This window comes from Patagioenas fasciata, chromosome 5 (genome assembly GCF_037038585.1).
Source record: "Patagioenas fasciata isolate bPatFas1 chromosome 5, bPatFas1.hap1, whole genome shotgun sequence".
Lineage (NCBI taxonomy): Eukaryota > Metazoa > Chordata > Aves > Columbiformes > Columbidae > Patagioenas > Patagioenas fasciata.
The window spans coordinates 64,592,224-64,613,430 of NC_092524.1; the positions used below are offsets into that span (position 1 = coordinate 64,592,224).

Consider the following 21,207-nt stretch of genomic DNA (forward strand, 5'->3'; position numbering starts at 1 on the left):
AGTTCCCTGTCCTTCTGGAACTGAGGGGCCCAGAACTGGACACAATATTCCAGGTGTAAGGAGGCTACACTTAGAGCAGAGCTAATACCAGGAGCCCAATTCATTCTTGTGCAAACACAGGCCCAAAACCAGTGCAGGTTTCAACTAAATCAGGCTGCTAATTCTTCTCAAATTTATTCCACTGGGTGCATTTTACCAGCCAAAAGAATCAAGCTTGCCCGAATAGAAATAAAAGAGTAGGTGTGGATAATATATTTAGCATCTGAAATTCACTTTGCAGAGCTGGTACATATGAGGCTGAGCTGTTATTCTGCTTCACTAACTACATTTTAAGGTTGTGGTTTGCCCTTACTGCATTGTGCTCTTTGCAGCATCTTTTTATAACAGGTGTCTCATCAGGAAACACTTTCTAGTTTTCCTTGTGGTCCAGGCTAACCCTTTGAGATGGGAAAGCTCTCCTCTTCGGTTGGCCTTCCCAAAGAAAATCCACCTCCAGATACACAGTGAAATTAGTGAACTACAGCAAGGATGAACTTGAAAATTTACTGAGGAATGTGTGTGTGAGAGCATCTATTCATTACAAAGGCAAACATTCTCAATCTAATTACATGCTCGGATTCAGTAATGGCCTCATTACCGTGGTATCTCAGCACTTTACACTCTTCAGTGTATTTACTTTCATGCCACCTCTGTCAAGCACAAAAGGAGAAGAGACATTAGGGCTTACATTCTTTAAAATACCTAAATAATCACCTTCTATTTAGGCACCTATCTCACGGATATGAAGAATGGCAAGACCTCTTAATATCTGGGAGTGTCTGAGACTGCAAATTGCCCGCAGTTACACAAAAGTCTGTGAAGAAGCAGGAACAAAGTCTAATTTTGCCGAGATCAATTTTAGCACCATATCCACCAGGCTCTCTTCTCCATATAGGCTTTGGAACAGAAGTTCTTGCTACAGATCATTTTTACTCTAAACTCTTCTTTCATCTCTGGTAAGAGTGGATTGGACAATGTTCACGTATACATAAAATATCAACACCTCTGCATTTAATACCAGAGTGAAAAGCACTAAATCAAGGAAAGCTGCAAGAAGCCAGACACATTTTGGGCTGGCACTGCATAATTTTACTCCAGAGGTTTGGCCAAACCTCTCATTGTGCAGACTGCTCTGTCTCCATCAACACTGCCACAACCATAAAACACCTCCTGAGAGCTCATCTGCAAAGGCAATCAGTTTATCTGCGATTCTTCTAATGACCTATTTCTGTCATCATCCTTCTAAGGGAAATAACTGATAATGACAACTCAGGGGAATAATCAACCATAATTTATACATTCCCAATTTTGGAGCAGGGACCATAGCATGCATTCTGCTTTCATTAACCCTAAGCTCCATCATTATTAATAAAGCTGACCCCTGAGCAAAAACACTGCAATACAAGTGTCCAAACCCCTGCTTGAAATTATATTTAGAAAGGAAATAAGCAACCAGAGACTCCTGACCCCTTGGGTCTGTGGACTGCAGAGTACAACACAGACTTTTCCCACCCGTGCTCCAGGCAAGCTAGCTCATTTCCAAAAGCCGTATAACCATGTCAGCATGCTGCAATCCAGACTAATAACACCCACAGTAAAACAAAGCCTTGGGCCTAGAGTTTAATTTCACCCAGATGGCATGCCCACACTCCCGGCTGACATAATAAACGGCAGCACCGAGTGGCAAAGCAGCCCCAGAGCTCAACTCTCTGCTACTCTGTACAGCACAGCTCAACGCGAGGTGTCAGCTGGAGACCCAGAAGATCACTGCTTCATTAGTCCTGGCTTCATCGCCCCAACAAACCAGAAGTGGGGCAGGAATGCTCTGAGCCTGGCTCACTGCAGCTGGACTGGGAAAAGAGCAGGGAGGGGAATTAAAGCCAAGTTTTTGTTCCCAAACTCACGTGGTGAAAGTCTGGATTAGTCCAGAGGCAGCTTGTGGTCCACTCTACAAGAGCTGAGAGCTGCCTACTACGTTGCTGAGGAGCCAACTTTCTTTCCCCTACTCCACCGAGCGTCTGTTGCTCAGGTCCCCTCTCCCATGGCTGGCAGTGACCACGCAAGGGAGAGGTTGGGATCTGGCAGCCTTCACCACCTGTGAGTCATCGGAGAACAGACCAGCAGCACCTTTAGTTTAAAATGTGGCAAAGAGGAGCTTGCTGCCCCCTGGAAGCACTGTTCGGCCTGAGCGGAGGGAGCTGCCAGCATCTATGACTTGTTTTGTGAAAGGAGATGGGCTGCAGAGGAGCAAGGCCGCCTTGGAAGTGATGTCCTGGTCTCTTTGGAAGTAAGGCTGCTTCCGGAGAGCCTCCGAGCTCAACTCCTTGGCAATCCTCCTCTGCTGCCACGACACTGCACATCCACCCCATTTAACCGTGCCAGCCCTCACCTGGGACATGCATCCGGCTGCAGAACCAGATTACTATCTCCATGCACACTCCAGCCCTGAGGAGGTGCAGCTTTAGTCTGGGCTTACACAGCTAAAGCACAACACAGACATTTCTCCAGATGCACAGGATGATTATCCTCTAACAAGGGCATTTCAACACTTCTCACAACACACATTGGGCTTTATGTATTGCTGCTGCCTCAGAGAGGGGGTGGGAACTTCAACTGAGAGCACATCAGAAACCATGAATGCAGAGCTTCTCAGCAACAGAACAGGTAAAGGTGCTTAAGCCTGACTTTTCTCACCTCCAGCAGTGGTGCCCACTGGCATGGCTTTATATAGCCTGCCATCAGACCTCCTGCAAGCACCGCTTTGTAGAGTCACTGCAGATGTGCACTAAACACTCAATTCCAACTGAAATTTGGGATTAGGAGGGTTCTACCCTGAAGCAACGGCTTTGTTTTCTCCTTGCTTTGGGAGGGCGAAAAGAAAATATTTCTTGCTCATGCTGGATGGGAGAGGCATCAGCATGCATTCCACTTCAAATGCACTCCTTTGAGTCAGAAACAACTTCATTTTTATACTCAGCCAGTGTAACATGGATTATACTTTTCACAGGCCTTTTAGAAATATAAAACTATTGAAAATATTACTGAAAAACCATATGCTATCACTGCACATCTCATTATCGTGGAACATCCCCCACAGAAGTCTCACAATCACTCCTTAAAGTCCATTATTCTGAAACTCACTTTTCTGAGCCTAATCAGTCTCAGATCTCACACATGGTGGGAAGAGTTGCACCAAGCCAGTCCATCGACTCAACAGTACCCAATACCTCATGCCTTAGTAAGTCTATGAAAGTATGGCAAACATGCCATGTGCTGATTCTCTCCTAAATACTCTCCTAATCTCCAGCAGTTTGTGACTCAAGAACTTCCTCAGTTAAAGGTAGTGTCTTTGTATTTAATGGTCCTCAGTGGATCTTTATTTGTGAACTTGCCCTGTCCTGTACCAAACTCGAGTGGACTTTCAGCATCCACAATGTTCTGCAGTGAGAAACTCAACAGTGTAAGTGAAAAGCTGTCTCCTCTTCAGGACCTCCTACCTCCTTGCTTCATTTTATAATCCTTTGAGTTTGTATCAGGAAAAAGAAGGTATAACTGTTGCCAATTCACTTTCTCAACAACACTTCTGATTTCACAGCCCCCCCATGAAATCTTCCCCATTTCTCTTTGCTATAGCATCATAGAAGCATAGTCTATGCAGCTGCAGCTTGCTGGAAGCTGTTCCCATCCCCCTGATTGTCTCCAACGTTCCTCACCACATCTTTCCAGTTCTGCCATATTATGTTGGAAAGGAGGGAGCTAGAACTGTATGTGGTATTCACTGCACTGGTGACTGTATATTTAGAGTCAAATATCAAGTTTTCATTTTTTCCTTTGTATACTTCTAACCTTTAATTTTTTGTTTGTTTGTTTATTTTGTTCCCCACTACTACTGCTGATCCTTGAGTGGACATTTTCCTGGAGCTATTTACTATAAGCCTAATATTTCACTCCCAAGTGGCTCTGAGTCCATCCAGATTAACTTTGAATCCCAACCCTACCCCCATGCAATACCTTATGTTCATCCACACTTCATCTTCCACCTCACTGCCCAGCTGCTCATTCCTGAGACATCCTCTGGGACCTCTTGCAGCTGGTCTCTTCTTCACTACCCTGAACAAAAACTCCTCATCTGATCTTACTGTAAGTTTACTCAAGTTATATTTAAGGATGGGCAAGAAAAAGATGCAAAAGGAGAGGTGGTCTTGTACAAGCTTACTGTGACTGACTGGCAAGTACTCAGCAGCAAGTAGCTGCCCAGCAGCTCTGCTGCTGTTAACCAAGCTCTCCAGACCAAATCTGCCCCAGCTCGCCCTGGTACATAACCCCCTTCTATTGCTCATGAGATGAAAGTATGAATTACAAAGCTTTAAGAGCTTAAGCAAGTTCCCTGTTCAGGGCAAGACATGCAGGTTAAAAGTTCATTTTTTTAAATTCAGCTTCCTGGTCTGACTGGGAGCAATTAAATAAATTAACCTGTGCCTTAGTTCTACAGGAATGAAACAGGGATAATAACTTACTTTCCCTCACAAACAAGTTGATAAAATAAAAGCCACTAATGGCTTTCAAGTACTCTGATACCAGAGCAAGAAATATCGTGTAAGGATCCTAATTCTTCTATGGGAGCATCTTCTATACTTCTTGGAGCTGTTATCAGTGGCTCAAGTAGATGTTTGTTTTCCGACAAGTCTTTACTTCAGTAATTTCTCCTGTTCCCAATAGGGATTCTGATAGCTTGTTCTCTCCCTCCTGTCTTTTCCAGAATTAATGCTATTGTATTTGTTTAATGGGGTTAATATGCTGCTGGCATAATAATGATCATGTAAGGATGTAATTATTATGTGTGATTAATTCTGCAGCTCCTGAAAAGCTTTGAAGACTTTTCTCAGGCAAGGGAATATCTTTGCAACCATCCTTCTCAAATCACATTACACACAGATGTAAACCCCAAAAGAAACGCAGAAGGGGAAAGAAGGAAGGCTGGATTAGAGGGGTGAGAGCTGCATCCAGCAGAGCATCATGAGAGCAGAGACCATCTCTCTGTTGCATGTTTATACACTGACCAGCACAGATGATTCCTGGTCCATCACTACAATCCCAAGGCACTACAACCATACATAGAATGTAACTGCTCATAAATTTTTAAAGACATGTCTGCCAGTGGTTTAGGCTTCTTTTGTTATTTTTTTATTTTAATAATAAACATCCTTTAAGCAAACACACTGGATTTTGTTCTAACAACACACAATGCCACAGACTAAAATAGGAACCCTTACAAAATGCTACCACAGGTTAATGATTTTTACAAGAACGAAAGAGAGTGAGGTGCACAGCACACAAGCCATTAGCACTAAAATACTGAGGGTGTCCATGTCTGGCAAAACTGCAGATGCTTTTCTGCATGAGGTTTTTTTGGCACACACTGATAATTTATGGTCCGATGCTGCAGCCATACTCTTGAGTGTTCTTAAGTGCTCTGAGTGATAATGGATCTATTTGTGTGATCAGGGATTGTGGACTCAGGCCTATAATTCAGCATGTTCCCCAGAACAATACCTGGACACTTATCCTTGATCAAACTATCCTTAAATCACACATACGTGACCTTAAGAGAAGACATTGCCTGCAAGATTTAAGTCTCTGTAAGCTGTCCAGCTGTTTTCCAACCCAATTATTACCCATGTAAGCACTCATGACTTTGATAATTACCTGACTCAGTTCAAAGGTTTCAGTGAAGGAGACGATGTGCCCAGGAAAAACTGAGATGTGCACAATCTTCCTTTCCCTCTCCAGAAAACCAGCTGGTTTAGCCTCTGCAGTCTTTAACACCTAAAATCACCAGTGCCCCAGTCCAATCGTTTCTTCTGCACACAGTGAAATCCCTGTGTAAGGATGCCAAGGAGACAGCACGCACGCTGCAGGAGATGCTGAGTTCACCTGTGCAGGATCACAGGTGGCAGAGAAGAGGGTCAAGGTGGGCAAAAAGCACAGCTGGAGAATTTGCTGTCATCCCCCATAGCTGCAGCTGTCAGCAGCAGATAAGAACAAACCCACTGGGCTGCAACAGGACCGCATATGGGTACCGTACAGGCTCTGTGCATGCAGGGCTGGGAATGAAGATGGATTCTGCACATTGACTTCTCTCATTCTTACCATAAACAGCTGCCCTGAAAAGCAGTTTAGGCTTAGCATTTAAGTGTCCCGGAGCACTATTATGTCTGAAATCCCCATGATACTTTAAAGAAATAAATCACTCCCTCTGAGCCTCAGACAACAGAACTGCAGATAGGACGCATCTGAGAAAACACAAGGGCTATTCACTCACCCTCAGAAAGGGACACAGCAGTTTTAGTTTTCACCTACTGAAGGACTTATCGAGCATCTCATTCAGCCACCAGCATGTTTCAGACAGTAACGATTGGACCTCACAGCACTGCTCTGCAGTGCCTGCAGGAGTTATCAGTGAAATGCCACTCCAGCATCTGAGGGAGGTGCTGGGTTTCTTCCTTGTTTTCGATTTCTTTCAGTTTCTGCTTCACTGGGGTTTTCCTTTTCTCACCACAATACTGGGAACTTCGTAGGTGCAGAACAATGCAGAATGCAGACACAACAATGTGACGTGGAATAATAGAAGCAGATTTTGATAAGTTCAGAATTTGCCTGCAATCATTTATGGGTTTCTGTGATCACCTAAGAAATGATCTAACGCTGAGAAATACAGGACTGACAATGTTAAAGTTGATCTGGATACAGAAAGGATGTGAAGAAACAACTCAAGATAGCATTAACAGCAAGGATGGAAGAACTGTTATAAAACAACATCAGGACTATTAGTTTGGGTGGCTGATAGAAAACTTTGGCCAGTTTATCAAACTGAGTAAAGTGGGTTCATCTGAAGTCCTACCAATGCAGAAATGGAAAATTCAGGCAGAAGTTACAACGAAAGGTCCCTCAAGGAACGGCTTCTTTTCCCATGTCCTGCTCCTGTTCTCATCCCATCAATAAACACAAAAAGCTGATCAGCTTTAAAGATGCTGCCAACCACACTACTGCACTCCCGTGTAGCTAAAAAGCTGAATGGGATGTCTAATCAAGGCAGCTGAACTTTTCCGTGCTGAGAGCCAACCTGTGCACACACAGCTAACCTGTCAAACCCCATCCCACCAGAGGCCCAGGACACACACACGATGAGTTACAGGGTTGCTCGGCTTACTGCAACACACAGAACTATTACAACGTGCACCCAGAAACACCCTACCAACACTGTCGGTAGTTTGCTCATGGTAGTGCAGGTAGTAAGCTGGAAGGCAATTATTTGAGTTCTGTGTAGTGAAGACATTTCATTTATGGAAAGAGAGGGGGCATTACAGATGCCTTACCTAGCCAGATACAAGATAACTTTATGCAAGGCCTGATTTAAGAACAGAAGTGCTGCATAATCCACATCTTCAGGCAGGTAACAGACAAAACTCCAAAACCACAGAGGTATATATGTGAACACATGCCATAAATAACTTCAAAAAAATGGACCTATATTGGGACTACTTTAATTTCTAAGAATAAAACTTTAGGATGTATCTACAGTGCAGCATATACAAATACAGACGAGCTTGTTTGCTAGACCATGTGGTAAGACTCTTGCCTTAGTCTATTCTTGCTTATAACTACCAAAAGATCCCAACTTGAAACCTTTGAATAAAACATGTACATGCAAACAAGAACATGTCTTTGAGCAACTCACATGAAGACCTATCTTGTCACAGGTAAGGTAAGACTACCTAGGGCTACACAGACCAGGGTCATGTGTTTTACTGTTGCGTAGACTTGCCCTTAATTCTCAAGGGACTGATGGTAGAGATTACTTCTGTAATATTATGAAGTATAGCTCAGTGGAAACTTAGGCTTTCATGTCCATGTACTGAAATACTATATAAATATTTTGCTAGCTCTGGGCCAAAGACCACAGCATCTTGCAAAAGCAATCTTAGCATTTTGCAAGCTGGAGATACTATGTCAAATCCAGCGAGTGCAAGGAACTGTCAAAGGTTATTACTTCTGACAGGGAGGCAACCCCATCACAAAAAGCAAACACAGCAACAAACAAATGTTATTTCACATTGTCATTAGCTGCTGGTTTCAGACAGGAGGTAAAAGGACAATATGAGATCATTACAGCGCTGACATTCAACCCCTGAGTGAGGCATCCCAGCAGCAAAGCAGAGAACACCGGGCACTATGGCTGCATGACCCCATCTCCACCATGGACATCAGCACCATCCATCCACTTTCCTTCTCAAGGACTAGCTATAGCTCAAACTCTAACTAAACTCACTGTAAGACAACTGTAAGACATTTTTTTCCTTTAAGGTATCAAATGCAGGGAACTGAACTGTTGCAATCCAGAACAACTTTCAAATCGTCTTTCTGCAGAAGATTTTCTTGTGCGGCAGCAGAGAATTCACAACAGCAGGATCCCCAAAGGGCCCAAAGCACCAGGTCACCTAGTGCTCAGCAGCACAGCAAGGGGACTAAACAAAGTGTAGCCCTGGGAAACACTTAATGGCACTAGGCAGGGCCTCTGTAGGTCACATGGTAGCATATAATCACTTGAAAAGCGCTTCTTTCTTTTTATGGATCTGCTGAGAATTACTCTGTGCTTTGGGTATAATAGCATTTTTGCCATAATCAGATGTTGTAAAGGTATATGCAATAAAAGAGACATTCAGGTATCACTGTCCCATGAGCTGTGTCTTCATACAATTGCCTCCAATTACACCGTAAAATTTACCAGCACACGTATTTGAAATAATGCTTTTAATTTTCAATCAGATAGTCCGCAAGGAAACCCAGTTCAGAAATGACATAATTGAATATCTTGAAGAAGAAAATAAAAAGCAAATTTTGACTCAATAGTGTTATTTAATAGCAGTAAAAGTACTTACCAGGTGGCCTATTAATTGCGAGGTTTCGGAAATGACTGCCTTTGATCATCTCCACTGACAGCCGACCCGTAGTGGCATTGTACAACAATCCCACAAGCAGCTCTGGCACTCCTCCATGCGACAGGGACTGTGTTGAAGAAGCACTGTCACTGTGAGAGATTGCTGACAGACTAAGCTGAGAGTCTGCACTCTGTGGGGAAAAAACACCAAAAGTCTCATCGGAACATTCACCACCTTTTTCCCTTAACCTATATCTTGTAGCTCTGTTTAGTAAGATCTCTCTCTAGAGATGACAGTGACTAAGAATGAATTATGATGGGGCACCAGAGGAATCAGAGCATCACTTTTACCAAAACATGTCTCTGAACTTCCTCTTTAAAGATGAGGAACTCCGTGTAATGTATTCTCACTAGCGTAGATCAAAGCCTCTGAGACAACAATACATGCTTTTACTTCAAATACACAGTAAATCTTGACAATGACTTTTGGATGGAATGCATTTTGCAGTTTGGGGGTTTTGGCCATGTACTGTGTATTTTCTTTGCTACCATGATGCTCTCTCTAACCCTTCTTCACTTGGAGTATGATGCTTTATTAATTTCATGTGCACAACCTCTCACTGAGTTTTTTGTAGACAATGAATCATGATAGAGCTCACCTACCCAAACTGACTGGCATAGCCAGAGCTGGCTACTACTGTGATGTGCATGGAAGACTATGAAGCAGCACAGCCAGTTCCTCCTGACACAACCCATCTCTCCACTTCCATCTGTCATGAAAAGGAACATAACTAAGGATATCTGGTAACATGGAAACTACACAATGCAGAGATCCCCAAGATAATAGCTAGTGCTAAATGAGGTAGTTCTTGCACTGGCAGTAGTGTATACAGGTCCACCAACACAACAGCACACAAGAACTACTGTCCTTGTTGAAATTAAGATGTAATTAGCTTTGGCGGTTCTGGGAGTAAGCTATTTTTCTGCATAGCACAGCATTTGTTGACTTGTGTAGATGTAATACATCTACACGATTTTGTGTAAGCTTGCTAGCTGAGCCATTGTCAATAAGGCACAGCTTTGTGTAGGTAAGACAGGCCCTGTGCTTACCCTTACTCATAACTTCATAAGTGACAGGAGGACAGATCCACCAGTTCCATCCTAACAGCTCTGAATGAAAGATATGAGGTACAGCTGGTCTCCATTCACTAGACGAACAATTTTACAGACTCCGTATTTCTTTCATCAAACTTACACTCAAATTACTCCTGGGCTCCAAGACCAATGTCACCTTCGTTTCCCCTTCCTGGCTGATGTTGCTCAGGTAGAACAACTGCTCTCCCATCATCTTCTCTCCAATCACCTTCTGCACCGCGTAGAGGCGGAAACGAATGGCGTGGCTGCTTAACTCCTCTGGCTCCAGCTTACTGAAGGTAATTTTGTCCTTGAACATGGGGATGGGTCCTCTCTGAACACTTGTCTTACCCCTCTGTTTCTTGCTAGGCATCAGGACCGTGTGCACTTGCCAGATGTTCACACCACTGCGATCTTTGTCTGGAATGTCCCTGGCCTCCAAGATAGTAACTACAAGCTTCTGACTTGAGGCTTTATAGTTGAAGATGACATCTAGATCACCACATTTACAGATAGGCTCGTGAGCACCATGATGAGCTGGGACACTGTTCACTTCATCACGTTCCTGCAAAGAGAAGGAAGAAGTAAAACCTTCATTGGAGTTCAAGCGCCTCTGTGATCCCAACCGCGTTTAAAGAAAAATAACGTTCTCGCTTGTGCTTCCAAGTGTAGGCACTTGCTCTGCAAAATAAGGATCCCACTGTTTCTTGAAAGGCGAGTGCAAGTTAACTGCTTGATTTTATGTAATATCTAGCAAGCAACAGCACTTGTTGAAACACTTCCAAAAAAAAAGTTTCATCAATATTTAAGTGTTTTGTAGGACTGGTAATTTGGTAAAATTCTACACAGGGGAAAACTAAACAAAGGATTTTTCTTAAACCTCATTCATGTCAGTTTTGAGGCATTATAAAACTTTTGGCCTTCCTTCATTTGAAAAACAAAACAATCTATTAGTTTGAAGATACACCGGAATTTTTTCAAAACGGATATTTTTACATGACTGAAATCAAACAATTTAGTCAAACTTGCTAAATTTTTGGATCTTTCATTCTGTTGAAACTTTTTAAAATTAAGCACTTTGTTCAAATTGATGTGAGGGGAAATCACCATGTCAGAATTTCTTGCAGAATGCAAACTCCATTTCTAGATGCTACCCTATAATGGTTTTCCTACAGCTACAGAAAACCAGTCTGATTAAAAATACATATTGATTCTTTACTCCTTTTTGAAATCTCCCAAGAGAAGCATTTGTTCCTTCTGTTCAGTTTGGATACTAATACACTCAGAATAAAAATTCAAAATAAAGAATCAAAACATGCACAGACCAATTCATACACAGTCTTTTACCTACTTTTAAAACAAAAATCATCTTGATAAAACAACACAAAAACCATAGATGCTCACCTTACCTTTTGATGAGTGGGCGTGTGCGTTTCTGCTCAAAAGCGTTTTTTATCTTAGAGCTAGAATGTGCTTCATGTGATAAAGGGAGGGTTGCTATAGTGATCAATGATTTGTATTTAAACAAGAGTATACACTGTACTCAGGAAAGATTTCCAGTTAATAGCCAGAAGGTGAATTAAGGCCTGTCACTAGCAGTCTGAGTCACCCTCCTCCTCAAACATTTATCTTCTTTCACACTTCAAGTAACACTTCTTTTCAATACAGGAATCTTATTGTTCAGATTACAGATGATGGGCCACAGGACTTCTGATGTTATTCCTTTCAGAAGTGTCTAGGGCAGCATATGTCTCATACAAAACCTCGGACAAGCCTCAAAATTTATCCCTACTTCCTCTCAATATACTTTTCAAGTGCTCAGATTCATCTGCCACAACATGCAAAGCTCCAGCTTTTTGTATTTTCACAGGTGTTTAAGGGATCCATGCACGTGAGTACAAAAGTCCATGTGTGCACTTTAGCGAGGGAGACATCCTGTCATAGGTCTTGCAGAAATAATGGCAAAGAGAGACAAATCTCCACTCGGACAGCACACCAAATGGCTTGGTTGCCCATAAAAATGCCTTTCTGTAGGAACAGCAGGCTGCAAAGACAAAATCACAAGGCAGGCCAGGTTGCCTGGAGAGAACGTGATGCTATGCAAATGGTAAGTGCTGCTGTGTAGCTGTCAAGTTATTTCTGTCAAGTTGATGGAATAATATTTAAGAAGGAAACGTAATGGGGTTGTGCTTGATCCATGTTTCCCTCCACATGTTCATCCCTCCCCACTTCCATCTGCGTATTTGCTATTATGGAGATGGAATCGAGGCACATAGGAGAACTGTTGCTAAAGCGTGGAGACAACAGTGCTTGTAGCAAAACTTTGCTTTTACCTCCATGCCTGAGCTGGAGAGTGCAAACTCCTGTGCATCATCACAGATCCACTGGATGAAGACCCAAGAGGTACCTTCCTGCCCCAGCAGCTCTGAGTATCTCATCTCCTGGCAGTGTGTAGAGCACATTGAAGGTCAGTGTTTTGTTTTGGGCTTTTTTCTTGACAGAACAGCTAGATCCTAGAAAGGATCTAGATTTCAGAGAATCTCAAATTGTGCTACTATAGATGTGCCTACATCTAATGCAGAGAAAACTGCATGAACTGAAGGCAGAGAAGGAAAGAGAAGTGCCAAACACTGTAGAAGTGACTTTTCCATGGGCAACCCAGCTTGAGAGTCCTCATGGGCTGGCCTTTTCAGAGAGCACTGTGCTACTTAGGACACAGCTCTGTGCAGGTTTTCAGTACACAAAGCTTACAGACACTCAACCTTCTTTCTATAGAAATCATTGACAGAATTCCCCTTGACTTTCAGAGCTCAGCCATGGCTGTGAGCCCTTTATGAATGCATTGGTTATACAGACACTTAAACTGGAATCCAAGGGAAGTGTGGGGTTTAGATACTTAATCTGAATTTCTTTCTTTCCCTCTTCCCAGCACAGTTGTTGAGATGTCAAGCCAAGATTGATACAGTATGTCTAACCCGGTCATTCAGGACAGGCAATATCCACTTCACCAGGCAAAATAAGGCCATTTCTGCCAGAGAAATATGAAAGAGCAGCTAATTATGGACACGGCTTGAAATGGTACTTGTGGTTCCACTGCAGGGGCGTAAAATTACCATTTTTTTTCTCTAAAGAGGTCCTTTGAGTGGAGCATAATCATGCTTGGACATTTCTGGCATGTCAGAACATTTAGTTCCTGCAATAAAAAGTCTTTCATTAATCCACACAATACCATTGGATGAGAAGCTGCTTACAGTAATCTGGGACTTGGACATACCTGCCCCCTGATGCTATAACCATTCTTTGCAGTTTTAAAATGTAGATACTAGGTGCAAAATGAGAGATGTATTCCAAAGAAATATAAGAGGACACTGGAGACACTGCAGCACGTGTGAACCATGGCAATGTACATCAAATGTGGAAAAATATAAATGAGCCTCAGATGGGCAGACGAACAGCGTGTCAGAGGCGCACGGCAAAGAGAGAGCAGGGCTGCGGCCACACAGAGTGCCCATGTGTTGTGGAGTATTTTGTGGGACCTGTTTGTGCAGCAAAACAAAATGCTGTTCAAATCACTCCTTAGGGCTGGAGCATATGCACCGAGAAGCTGCCTTCCATCTCCTTAACTGTCTGCAGGCATCGTGTGCTGAGGAAACGAACCTTTCCCTCAAAGTCTTGTTGCTCAGAGCGTGAAGGAGGTATTCACTTCACAGCTGAAAAACAGTCTCTTTAACTCAGGCAGAAGATGTGACCTTTGTGCCATTCTTTTAATAAGTCTGATGCAGGCTGATATTTTTTTTCAGAAATTTAATCTTGTGGTAAAATAATAATGAAAATCAACACATCATGTAGAATGACTATAAGAGAAAAGGAGGGTGCTAAGTCATCAGGTGTTTACAATCCTTTAAAAATCTGTACTTTTTTCTTGAGGCTTCAAAATAAAAGTACAGAACTAAGGGAGAGCAGAGGAGTTCTCAGGTTCTCTCCTTCCCTGGAAGGATGCCTGGTATCAATGGGGATCAGAGTGATGGTCACTTGGCCAAGTCACGGGCCACCCCCACTAGTTGCCTCCAGCTTCCCAGATGCTTCCCATTGTCTAAGCCATAAAAGCTACTCAGAAAACGAGGCATAGATCTGATCCAGTGACCATGCACCACGTCCCTAGACACACAGCCTGCACATACAGCCAGTAACAAAGCCCTGGGCCACTGCAAAATGATAGTAAATGCTGTCAGGCAGCTAATGGTTCTAATTTCAGTTCAGAGATTGCAGTCGGAAATCAAGCAATAAAAGAGCTTCTCTGAATGAGTGTTAGTAGCAAGAGGTAAAAAACAACATAAAGGGGAAACACATAGAGAGAGGTGTATGTTCTTGCACACAGCAATACCATTATCTTGCACTATGCTAATCAATTTTTGACTTCATTTCTCCCCTGACATTTTTTTTGGCCCCTAATATCCTTCAAAAGCTTGCACCGTGTGTAATAAATGACAATTCACCATACCTCAGGGCTCCAAGCTGATGAGCTGTCAGTAGCATCATTGACTTCAAATGCCATCTCCAAATGTCCTTCTGTGGCTTGCTGGCTAACGCCATCGGCAATGCTGGTCTCCATCCTAGGCCCTTTATGCTGCCCAGCACCCCTAATATCAATTGTTGTTCTTGAATCAACAGATACATGGTCATCTTCATGACAGGATAGGTTGTCTTGGTAACTCAGTTGGCTTAGTCCATCCAGATCTAACAATTTTCAGCAAGAAAATAATTTCAGAGGGATTAGAATAAATTGCTCCCCCTCTACCTCCCAAAATGTGCCTTTCTCTCCTTTTTTTTTTCCCTTTATCTTCCATGTATGCAAGAGATAGTTTCTACTTCTGAGTACTGCAGCACTGAACTTATAAAATAGCAAATCCTGTATAAATCAGCATTTGATGGAGCAGACATGGCTGTTTCTCACCCCATCCTGAACTGAGAAAGCAGTTGCCTTTACTTGAAGAAGTTAACCACCAAATGCAATTATCAATGGAGCATTTGGGATACTCAAGTGCCTCAGTGCTGATTTGAAGGTCCAAAGCAACTGCTCGATGAAAACACACTTCAGGCAAAGTACAGAAAAGTACTGTTTAGGTCTGATGAACAGGTATCATCGATTTCCTTCTATGCAGGAGGAGGAAGAGGAAAGGACAAGTGATGGTGCTGGTGAGGAAAGGAGTTTCACGGAGATAAAGGAGTGTCACCAACCCTACCACCTATCCCCGAGAGTTTGAGTGTGCATGACCGGCCCCACAAGCCAACTAGGAACCTCCAAAACCAATGTTTGGGCTAAATTGTCCCAAAGGCAACTGAGTTTCCTCATTTCATGCCTGTTTTTATTAGTTTTAACTCATCTGATCCTACACACTCTGTGCCTAAAGTAAGGTTCATTAATGAGAATAAAATGATCGTCACTGATTCAGACCACAGATTCTTCTCTGCGCTATTGAAGTCTCTATTTTGAACTCAGGGCACATTTCTCTACTTGAAGCCATCACTGAGAGCTCTCTGGGTGGAGTGACACAGATAATTACATGTGCAGGGACACAGAAGAAAATAACATCACGATTTGGCCTTGAATGTGTTCTGCAAGCACTTTTAAAAGAAAACCATGGACCTTCCTCCTCCTAATTCATCTGATGTCAGGTGTTGCTTGTGGAACACAAAGAGCTAGATTCTGCCTCCATTTCCTTCAAGTAAGCAACGAGTAGTTACAGTGAAAGAAAGTTGCACTTCCAGACAGCTGGTGACGGTAATGAAAACTGAATGACTTCCTTTGCAAACACAGCTATTTGGGCTTTAAAGGTTTCACAGGATAGTTGAGATTGGAAGGGACCTCTGCAGATCATCTTGTCCACACCCCACTACCCAAGCAGGGCCACCTGATTGTTCGTTCTCAAACCTGCAGGTTTGTTCTCAACAAGGTCATTATTATAGAACAAACTTTTTCTTCAAATCTGATTTCAAACTCAAATCTATTGAAAAAAAAAAAGTATTAACTACTGTGTTTAACAGAAAATTATTAGTTTGCTTTTGTTTAGATGAATCAATATTTTCATTGCCCATCTGATGAGGCAGAGAACCTGGTGACAACTGGCATGGAGAATGCTGAGGTACCCAACAACTTTTTTGCCTCCATTTTCACTGGCAATTTTTTGTCCCACATCTCTCAAGTCCCTGAATCTCAGGGCAGAGAATGGAGGAATGAAGTCACACCCATTGCAGGAGACGATCAGATTTGAGACCCTCTGAGGGACCTGAATATACGTAAGTCCATGGGACCTAATGAGATGCACCCCAGGGTCCTGAAAGAACTGGCTCGTGTAGTTGCTAAGCCACTCTCCATCATACTTGAAAAGTCATGGCCGTTAGACAAAGCCCCCAGTGACTGGAAAAAGGGGAACTTCACATCCATTCTTTAAAAGTGTAAAAAGGAGGACCCTGGAAACTACTGTTCAGCCTCACCACTGTTCCCAGTAATGTCATGGAACAGATGTTCCCGGAAGATATATCAAGGCATATGGACGACAGCGAGGTGATTAGACACAGGCAACGTGGCGTCACCAAGGGCAAGTCCTACTCTGGTGGCTACCTATGATGGAGTGACTGCATTGGTGGATAAGGGAAGAGCAACAGATGTCCTCTAACTTGGCTTCTGTAAGGCCTTTGACATGGCCTCACACAACATCCTGGTCTCTAAATTATAGAGGTATGGATATGGATGGACTATGTGATAGATAAGGAGGTGGCTGCAAGGTCTCATAGAAAGAGCTGCAGTCAATGGCTCAATGTCCAAATGGAGATCAGTAACAAGTGGTGTCCCTCAGGGGTCCATAGTGGGACCAGTATTGCTCAATATCTTTATTAATGACACACACAGTAGGATTGAGAGCACCCTCAGCAAGTTCGCAGATGACATCAAGCTGAGTGGTGCAATTGATACACTTGAGGGAAGGGATGCCATCCAGAAGGACTTCAACAGGCTTGAGAAGTGGGTCAATGTGAACCTCCTGAAGTTCAACAAGGCCAAGTGCGAGGTCCTGCACCTGGGTCAGGGCAACCCCAATATCAGTACAGACATGGGGATGAATTGTTTGAGATATGCCCTGCAGAGAAGGACTTCAGGGTATCGGTGGATGAAAAAGTGGACAGGAGCCAGCAATTTGTGCTTACAGCCCAGTAAGCCAACCACATCCTGGGCTTCATTAAAAGAAGCGTGGCCAGTGGGTCAAGGGAGGTGATTCTGCCCCTCTACTCTGCTCTCGTGAGACCCGACCTGGAGTCCTGTGTCCAGCTCTGGGGCCTCCAGCACAAGACAGACAAAGACCTACTAGAGCAGGTCCAAAGAAGGGCCATGAAAATGGTCAGAGAGCTGGAACACCTCGTCTGTGAAAAAAGGCTGAAAGAGTTGGGATTGTCCAGCCTGTAGAAGACAAGATGTTGGGAAGACCTTATTGCTACTTTTCGATACTTAAGGGGGGCTTTCTTATGAAATAGGAAAAGAGACTTTTTAACCAGGGTCTGTAGTGACAGGGCAAGGGGTAATGGTTTCAAACTGAAAGAGAGTAGATTCAGATTGGATATAAAGAAGAAACTCTTTACTGTGAGGTGGTGAGATACTGGAACAAGTTTCCTATAGAAGTTGTGGATGCCGCATCACTGGAAGTGTTCAAAGTCAGGTTTGATGAGGCTTTGAGCAACCTGATCATGGCAGTAGGCTTGGATTAGGTGATCTTTAAAGGTCCCTTGCAGCTTAAGACATTCTGTGATTCTCTACACATTCCTCTGTCTAGAACAAAAAGCCCAGATCTTTCTCAGTAGAAGAAATTCTACGTTTGGCCTTAGCAGTAAATATGCTGTTTCTGGTTCATACCTGCTTCACTAAAAAAACCCTAACCAAACAAACAAAAAAACACAAACAAACACAACAACAACAAAAAACCACAAACAAACACACAAGCAAACAAAAACAACCCAACAAGAGGAATGGGGATTATACTCAGGAAACATTTCCTGGAGGTGTGCAGAAGTCCTTGCCCCTCTCCTTGGCCGCTCTTCCAATTTAACAGCTCAGACATTAGTAGAATAACTTCATCCCCTTTCTTCAACTATGAATAGTCTCACATTTTCCCTCCCAGTAAAATGCTTCAAGTACAGGCACTTCAACAGAGAAGTCTGAGAGCACCTCACAGATTCATAATTATGGTTCTCTTCTGGGACATGGGAGATGGTCCTTCAGGAGGAAAGAGGGATCCAAATTCAGATCTCTCAAATTCCAGGTAAGTGCTCTTCTCACTCCCTTTGCATTCTGAAATGCAAAACCCACCATTTCTCCTCATCCTTCCATCTGGCAGACCTAGTCCTGAAATCAAGAGCCCTCATTGTCTGACCTCTGACCTGAGCTGAAACTCTTGAATGAGGGTAGAAAGTAATTTGATTTTTTGACATTACTCCCACGCTTCTCTATGAAGTCAGAAAACAGAAAGAAGTAAACATAAGAATGTAAGCAAGAAATAAAATAGAAATTTCACAAATTTACTGAGACTGAATGGGTAACAGGCGCTCCTTAAGGCATTTAATTAGCAAGCCAATGTCTAATCCACATTTTAAACAGTGGGTCATCCATCAAAGCACACACCACACAGCAGGCTTTCAGAATAAAATGCTACGGTAGTAAGGAATTATCCTCACACAATTGTCTTGTGGTTTTGACTCCTGCTGGGATAATATCTAGATCAATAATAGAGGAATTTTCAAAAACTACATTAAAGCCATAAAAAGCTATTCATAACAGGAGAACTCCAGAAATATATTAACAGAGCAAGCCATCTCTCTAAGACTTAGGCACAAAATGAATGTGTTAGGAAAGCAAATGTAGTATTCAGGGGAAGGAAAGGAAAAGATGATTCACCAAAGCCATTTAGTGAAACAGTCTGGCTTTTTCTTTAAATTTCAAGTAGTTTGGTAAGAGATAATAACTTATAAATACCAGTGTTAGAGGATCATTACAGGTAATAGCCCAAATATACAGACTAGAACAACGATACCTCTTCAATTACATCCATTCTAACATTACATTCACCAAAAAAATGGTCAAAACAGAAGTTCTTCATGTAAAGGAAAAGGTCAGAGCAGTAAAACGCCTGTAATTTATCTGAGAGATCTTTAAGGAAGAAAATGTCAACTGTCTTATGAATACCTGATGTGAATAAACAGCACAGCATCAGGGATATATGTTGAGACAGCATTATCTAACTATCTGAACTTTAATTAGACAGGAGTCCCTGCAGAGCAATAGCAACCAATTCTAAAATTAAGGGCAGATAGCACTGTACACTAAAAGAGTGCTATTTTTTTTCAGTCCTGTCCCCAACCTTTCCCAGTTGTGTCACATGTGCCCACAAGCTGAGAAGGAGACAAGGCAAATACCGGGGAACAGAAACAAATCAGGAAAGTCTGTATTCAAGGTTAGAGAACTGGCTACGAAAAAAAACGAGACTTTTGTCAGATGAAAGGATGAGTATCACCTCCAAATAGAACTCTAACAGGTACTGGGATATGGAAGCATCTCCCCAAAGATAAAAGAAAAACTCAGCACATCAAATACCAAAAATCAGGCTGGAAAATTCTGTGTAGTGGCCCCTCACTTTGGCAGGTAAACGGCCTGGTTGACCTACAGTATATTTCTTCTTTTTCAATCTCTCAGTTCTATGAAGCATTACGATGTGCTAAAGAAATGTCCTGAGAGGCTTCATCAGTTCCTAAACCATGCTGCCAGAGTTAAAGGATGAAGCCTGGTAGGTCTTGCTATATTAACACTACACAGTTCATTGATCAGCAAGAAACACCGAGATGAAGAGTTAATGTGTGCCTGTTACCTGTGCTGACTGAGGTGATGTCTTCTCCATGGACTGTAATGTATCACTGTGCTTTTACAAGAAATAAGTATGTCTTTTCTTTGTGATTTTCCAAAATGAAAGGAATTTGATCCCTTCTTCTAGACCATATAAGCTGAAAGTTAAGAACCTGTTTAAATATGATCCAGAGGAGGAAAGGATTTCAGGATGGATCTAGGTGCTTCTGGACTTGAAATCCTCCTAGCTACTAGGACTGATTTTCAAAGCCCTCTGCCTGAAAGACAGCAACAGCAGCAGAGATATGAGTTAGTGGGACTGAGGCATATTTGTCCTCATACAGCAGCAAACCTCTTGCCTGGCCCTTGCCACAGCCCCAGTTCCAAACCACTCTGCAGTACCCTGGCACCACAGGCTCCCTTGCACTGACCCAAAACAGACACATGGAGATCAAGCAGTGCTTCTGCCCTTGGTTGTTTTGAGATCAGCCACCAAAAAGTGCTAAAAAACTTCCTCAAAGAGCCTCAGAGGAGCAGAATCATTATCTAATTACAACAAATCTAAACAAAAATGGCTTGTAAATTTTAGGGGTTAAAGAGAAAAAGGATCTTAAATTTCAAGTGACATTATGCAATCAGGCCAAGATTGTTTAATTTACCACATGCTGGGTAATAGCCTGAGAAGACTCCATGCTTCCAGAACTAAAACAGGCTCTCTATTAACAGGGTGATTTGCAGAGAGGTTGTGGGCAGAGCTGGCATTCAAGCCATTCAGCTCCCCAGAGCATCCTCCCAACGCTTCCTTCCTGCGGTGCGCACTCCTCCTTCCAAGCTCTATTCAGGTTACTACAAAGATTTTTAACAACTGAAAACTTTCAGCTAGACGAGTCCAAAGTGCAGACTGCCATGACATCGATAATAGAAACAGAGGGTCAAGGAACACCTCATGTAAGAACGGGATGTGAGAAGACTTTGCCATATGTCAGTGCTGAGTGGGAGAAAAGCTATTCAGGGCTCTCCGAGATTCCCAACTTTGCTGTATGTCTCAGATTGTTGTAGATTTCTGATTCTGTAAAAAGAGAAAACTACTGGCTATACGAGTAAAAGGTCTGTTAAGGAAACACAGGAAGTCTCAGGTAGAGTCTAAAGAAGGTATGAAAGTGCCATGATCCCAACCTGGACTTTAAAAAGATCCTTCATCCCTCCCACCCAG

At 42.7% G+C, this 21,207-nt stretch overlaps 1 protein-coding gene across 8 annotated transcripts in view; it reads right to left on the reverse strand.

Annotated features, from left to right (window-relative positions):
* Positions 1-21,207, reverse strand: part of SYT16 (synaptotagmin 16) — a 119,801-nt gene that overhangs the window by 11,778 nt on the left and 86,816 nt on the right. For all 8 annotated transcript variants that reach the window (XM_071809746.1, XM_071809748.1, XM_071809745.1 and 5 more), the window contains 3 exons: positions 14,613-14,848; positions 10,233-10,676; positions 8,979-9,168 (listed from right to left, as the gene is read on the reverse strand). In XM_071809746.1, coding sequence (XP_071665847.1) covers positions 8,979-9,168; positions 10,233-10,676; positions 14,613-14,848 — 870 coding nt within the window. The remainder of the gene's footprint in view (positions 1-8,978; positions 9,169-10,232; positions 10,677-14,612; positions 14,849-21,207) is intronic.